At 36.2% G+C, this 6,472-nt stretch overlaps 1 protein-coding gene and 1 long non-coding RNA gene across 3 annotated transcripts in view; one reads left to right on the forward strand and one right to left on the reverse strand.

Annotated features, from left to right (window-relative positions):
* The first annotated feature begins 2,060 nt into the window (after nt 1–2,060).
* Nucleotides 2,061–4,738, forward strand: LOC113473899. Its single transcript, XR_003395698.1, has 2 exons — nt 2,061–3,653; nt 4,351–4,738. It is a non-coding gene; the product is annotated as an uncharacterized LOC113473899 (long non-coding RNA).
* LOC103524266 (protein YIF1B) overlaps nt 3,883–6,472 on the reverse strand; it is a 12,738-nt gene continuing 10,148 nt past the window's right edge. For both annotated transcript variants that reach the window (XM_008489275.3, XM_017449551.2), the window contains 4 exons: nt 5,984–6,078; nt 5,495–5,692; nt 5,202–5,295; nt 3,883–4,737 (listed from right to left, as the gene is read on the reverse strand). In XM_008489275.3, the coding sequence (XP_008487497.1) occupies nt 4,504–4,737; nt 5,202–5,295; nt 5,495–5,692; nt 5,984–6,078 (621 nt within the window). In that variant the 3' untranslated portion in view covers nt 3,883–4,503. The remainder of the gene's footprint in view (nt 4,738–5,201; nt 5,296–5,494; nt 5,693–5,983; nt 6,079–6,472) is intronic.

The raw sequence follows: 6,472 nt of genomic DNA on the forward strand, positions 1-6,472 counted from the left end.
TTGGTTCTCATTGTCACAACCACAAGATATCACAGCTCAAGTGGCCATCGCCTTTACACTGTAAGTACTGGACAAAGTTTGCACAAACGGTCCTCCTGACCTAAGTCTCAAGATTGATTTTATGACTTTGGATGCTCAAGAAAAATTGGCATCTTCTGCCACAAAAGTAAACAATTCTTTGGGATAAGCATGTGGCAGTATTTTCATTCAGAGAGGGACATTCTCTTTCTGCTTGATTCTAGCAGGAATATTCTGTGATGGGTTTACCATTTGGAATTCTCAATCAAAAGATTGGTCTAGCCATCCAGAGACAAAATGTTGTACTTAAGTTGTAGAGATCCTAGAGTCCTCACTAGATAACAAAGAGGAGAAATTTCAATTTTTATCTTTTGCTATTTTACTTACTAAGTAAGTAAAGTTTAATTAATTTTTCTACCCAGTTGACACTGATAGCTTTTGGTTCTCATTGTCACAACCACAAGATATCACAGCTCAAGTGGCCATCGCCTTTACACTGTACTGGACAAAGTTTGCACAAACGGTCCTCCTGAGTTCATGCAAAAGTAGACCCAAAGTTCAAATCCTAAAGTCAAGTACAAGAAGCTACACCTACCTTGGACTACAGTTGGTTGGTGTCCTGTCTATCTCCCAAGTTGCGAACAATTTCATCGGAACTGGAGCATTTCCCCCCGAGCCGGAGATAACTTTCGAGCTGGTTTTCTCACTCATGTTTTCACGGACGTTCTAAAGGGGATAAATCACCGAAAACTAATTTTATAAACAAAATTTTATATGAAAAGTGCAAAACAATTCACAAACCGCGACACCCACATCTTTCTCGCGTTCATTTCATTTCAGCACTGATTTTTTTTTCTTTTTTTTTCAATATTTTTTCAAATGGGGATGACATTTGTCCAGTTGCCCGCTAGAGTGCAGCACATGCTTGGCAAAGAAATCTGGGGTGCGTTCAAACAATAGTGGTGTACCTAGCTGCGAAAGTGTCCGGTGTCGAACAATAAAAACTTTTTTTTTTCTTTAATCGGAAAATTTGTATTTCGATGTTTGATCTAGGTTTAACGTCACTGTATATCTATCTTTTAAGGTCTTTAATGGAGGTTTTAACCTTCGGGTAAAAGCTACCCGCCTAAGTATACCCGCCTAAGTATATTTTTACGAACTGGGGATAACTCACTGAAGTAGGCTCAAAAAAAAATCAAAACACGCAACTGACCAGATTTTATTGTAGCTCACGATTAGATCAGACGTTCGAAGATTCTGGGCCCTGATAGGTTATTTTATGGAGAAAATATTTTTGCTTCCACAAAAGCTTGCTTCAAGTTAAGATAAACCCATATTTAATTTCAATGTAGGTAAATATGCCATGGTCTTGCCAAATGGGACCGAAATAAGGTGGTGTAGCTGCGAAAGTGTCCGGTGTCGAACAATAAAAACTTTTCTTTCTTTAATCGGAAAATTTGTATTTCGATGTTTGATCTAGGTTTAATGTCACTGTATATCTATCTTTTAAGGTCTTTAATGGAGGTTAACCCTCGGGTAAAAGCTATACCCGCCTAAGTAGGTATATTTTTACGAACTGGGGATAACTCACTGAAGTAGGCTCAAAAAAATCAAAACACGCAACTGCCCAGATTTTATTGTAGCTCACGATTAGATCAGACGTTCGCAGATTCTGGGCCCTGATAGATTATTTTATGGAGAAAATATTTTTGCTTCTACAAAAAGCTTGCTTCAAGTTAAGATAAACCCATATTTAATTTCAATGTAGGTAAATATGCCATGGTCTTGCCAAATGGGACCGAAATAAGCTCAAACCAAGGCTAACAAGGTTTTCAATCCCAAAAGAGGGTGTGATTCGACCAAATCGCGGCGGAAGTACCGAAACCGTGAGTCCTATAGAATCCAGGATTTATTTGGTTTTGTGCGATCGCGATTCAAGGAAGATCACGACGCGACGATTTGATTACGTAGGTACAGGGACATGGAGACTACATATTTATAAATACTAATAATAAAATAAAATAAAAATGCAAGAATACTCTTAATAAAAATAATTTATGTAGGTATTTTATAAACAATATTTGATATTGGAAGTTGTTAGTTCGTTTGAGATACATTTTCTTACCCAGGTACCCAGATACGCACCAACGTACTACGTTGAACGTACAAAGTTACAATCTTCATTTAATTACATTTTCAAAAACAGATTAGGTATAAATTAATAAAACACAATAGAAAACATAATATCTTGAGGTATGTACCTCTATACCCTTTCAACATTTCAAACGAAGTTTAATTAACGTCCATTAAACAAGCCAACAAATTTCACCTTGTTAGCAATAATAAAGAGAATTTAAGAAAAAAAAATATTAGTTTAAATTTTTACAAGACGAATAATAAAATTTTATACTGAACTTTATACAAAAATTACACGGGAGAGGTATAAAATAATTTTAACAATAAATTATTAGGCGTCAATAGAAAACAACAAAAAAATCATACAAATTATCCGAACCTAAATATGAAAGTCAAGGCAATCGTCACGTCACAGGGGGCTTTATTTATAATATTCGTACCTATTTGAGAGAGGCTAAATTTTGAAAACAGTCAAAGACTTTGATAAAGAATCATAATCCGATTCTCAAGGAGCTGGGTCAACACCAGAGATCCAAAAGTTGTTGTTTACTAATGCAAAGGAATTGATTACTATGTCATTTTCCTTATAAGTAATCCGATCAAAATTTTCGTTAACTATGGAATCGGTACCATCTGATGAACCAGCCTTGCTCCAAATTCCAACTTTTTATATATGCGTTTTGTCTGTAAACTTGAACGATGGAAAATCCCTCCAAAAATCGGTTGAAAAGTAATTTCGTGCACTCCAATTCTATTAGGCTTTTAAAGGACCTTCTCAACGATTAAGGACTTCAACAACTTACTCAAAGCGAAATATCCGAATAAGATAACATTATTATCTAGTTGAAACTTACCTAAAAAATTACTTAGAAAGCCCTTGGATTTAATAGGATTACTCACAGTTATATTATTCATAAAGCCCCGGGTAAGACCAAGCCTTTAGAGGTGTGCTATGCTTTAAAAAATATAATTTCAAATTGCAAATATCACAAGTTTGACTCGACCAGTATTGGGAGGAAAGCAGATTTTGTAAATGCAGTGAGTACAAGATATTTTGTCCAGTAGATCTCCTAATCCTGTGTGTATCTTAATAATCACGGATGTCTTCCGGAATTTTGTGAAATGGTATCTTGGAGGTAAAATTTTCCACAAATCATATTGAAGTTTCAAGATCTTTTGAAATTTGTAAGAGACGCACATCTCTTTATGGATTACATTATTTTATTCATGTGCCCATACTATCTAGAGAAAACACTATAATATATAATAAACTTTGGATACAGGATTTTTCTTAAAGGCGGATACTTACAGAAAACGGAACGCTAATAGAAACAGGATTTTCTCTAAAATGGCCTGAAGATTCCAGGAAAAGCATCAGATCAAAGCCACGGTGCCGATTTCCGAATATAGCAATTTTTTCCACGAAGGAAAGAACAGACAATCGGGTAGTTTCCCAATACTCACTGCTCAAAATCCCCTTTCCTCTAATACTCATCCAGGTTAAAGCGAAATATCCGAATAAGATAACATTATTATCTAGTTGAAACTTACCTAAATTACTTAGAAAGCCCCTGGATTTAATAGGATTACTCACAGTTATATTATTCATAAAGCCCCGGGTAAGACCAAGCCTTTAGAGGTGTGCTATGCTTTAAAAAATATAATTTCAAATTGCAAATATCACAAGTTTGACTCGACCAGTATTGGGAGGAAAGCAGATTTTGTAAATGCAGTGAGTACGAGATATTTTGTCCAGTAGATCTCCTAATCCTGTGTGTATCTTAATGATCACGGGTGTCTTCCGGAATTTTGTGAAATGGTATCTTGGAGGTAAAATTTTCCACAAATTATATTGAAGTTTCAAGATCTTTTGAAATTCGAAAGAGACGCACATCTCTTTATGCACTACATTATTTTATTCATGTGCCCATACTATCTAGAGAAAACACTATAATATATAATAATCTTTGGATACAGGATTTTTTTCTTACAGGCGGATACTTACAGAAAACGGGACACTAATAGAAACAGGATTTTCTCTAAAATGGCCTGAAGATTCCAGGAAAAGCATCAGATCAAAGCCACGATGCCGATTTCCGAATATAGCATTTTTTTTCCACGAAGGAAAGAACAGACAATCGGGTAGTTTCCCAATACTCACTGCTCAAAATCCCCTTTCCTCTAATACTCATCCAGGTTAACATCAATGAGCATGATCTCATTGTATCTCCTCCTCAGGTAGACACCGAGCTTCCTCAGTCGATGCTTCATCACCCACTGGAACATCACATAGCACACTCCAAGCCCGACAACCCATAGGATATATTTGTATGAAATTTTCAGTGGTTGCTATAAGGGGGCGGACTTGACACTGGGGTCGAGGGGGGTACTCGAGCTGATCAAATGGTAGGACACCCATAGCATGAGAACCGGTTGGGAGAGGGCGACGAACACAAGGAAGTACATACGACGTTTGGTGCCTTGTAGCATTTGGGGCGGGACGGGTTGCCCGTAGATGTCGGTCTGAGCTACGCCACCGTGTTGCACTGGGGTCTCCATGACACGGGATTTGAGAGAGCGCATCTGTAAGTAAACATCAAATAAACATTTATTACGAAAACGAAATACATGACATAATGAGTAATAATAACACTTAATGACAGGCAGGACAGGACAGGAATGACAGTTAACAAGTACCTCTGACAGCAAAAGGACCCCTATGCACACCCAATGGCCCAAGACGAAATCAACGAATTTCTTTTCTATGTCAAGGATATGTGCCGAATTTCATCCAAATCGGAAAAAAGGACCGGGTACAGAACTAAATAAAAGTAGGTACTAAGAAAAAGTTTTAGCAAAAACCAACAAGACAGCTGAGTAAAAAGAACTTACCATGAAAAAAGCCAGTGCCAGACCACAATATGAAATGCTAACCAAGTAACCTGTCCATTGAAACAATTCGGACCGGGTACAGAACTAAATAAAAGTAGGTACTAAGAAAAAGCTTTAGCAAAAACCAACAAGACTGCTGAGTAAAAAGAACTTACCATGAAAAAAGCCAGTGCCAGACCACAATATGAAATGCTAACCAAGTAACCTGTCCATTGAAACAATTGCCCCACCAGGATAGCCAAGATAATACTGAAATAAATATGAAAAAGAGTAAAATGAATATTTACAGTATCAATGCACTTGAACATTAAAGATCCGAACTCAATAGACTGTGAGTATGTAGAGATTTTTCAGACTCAATATGGCAGAATAAAGTTTAGAGTAACAGGGTATATTCTATTGGATAATAAATTGTAAACGGCTGGTTTTTATTGCTACATCTACTTACCCCACATATTTATATCCAGAGTAGGAGAGAAGGTCCCAGGTTTTAAGATTACTCTGAATATTTGTCACATAGAGGAAAATGTATTGTAAAACTAGTTCAACCAGAGCACAACCAGTGGCTGTTGATGCATGCATGCCCAACTTCTCAGGGGAAAATCTATTCTGTATTCCCAACACTAGACCAGCCAGCAAAATATATCTGAAATAAAATAATAATAAAAAAAATCAAACAGACAGTTAAAATGAGCTGTAGAAACATTACCTAATAAAATAATAGCAGCCAAAGCATAATTTCTTGAAACTGGCTAAAAGGACACTTTTGATCTAGGTACATAATTTACTGAATCTCTCTGGAAAGTTTGAGTGAGTTGAGTTGAAAGGTAAAGTCCTGAGAACTGATTTTACATTTTCAGCTTTTTTATTGTTTAGCCCTAAATAGTGAAACTTTGGCACTGAAAGACTTGGAACAGAATTTTATTTGATTACTTACGTCACATAAGCCATGGTAGGGATATACAGATCTGGTGCATTGATTTCATATCTTGGTTGAACAGGTTGATCTTGTTCATATTGGACTGACCACTCCTGTGGAGGGGGAAAAAAATAAAATGAAATAAAAATGTTTCCAGTAACTGTTGGAATATTGTACCTAAGTAAAAAATAAACCACCACTCTACACTTTTTCCAGAATTCCAGAAATAATTCTTGTATTCTTTTGTTATACCTATGGAGTAAGGTGGTATAAAACTGTAAATGGATGTTGCAAATTTTCTTACTATTACACAATCACAAGAAAATTATCATGACATCATCTTATATTATAAGAACGAGATCCATTCACATTTCACACACTGATTGCTCTATCTCTAGAACCACAACACCTAGAAAGCTGAAATTTGGTAGGAATATTCCTTTTATGGTCTAGGTGTGCAATAAGAAAGGATTTTGCGAAAATCTAAACCGATCCTGAGATATGATC

This window comes from Diaphorina citri, unplaced genomic scaffold (assembly GCF_000475195.1).
Source record: "Diaphorina citri unplaced genomic scaffold, Diaci psyllid genome assembly version 1.1 scaffold90, whole genome shotgun sequence".
NCBI lineage: Eukaryota > Metazoa > Arthropoda > Insecta > Hemiptera > Psyllidae > Diaphorina > Diaphorina citri.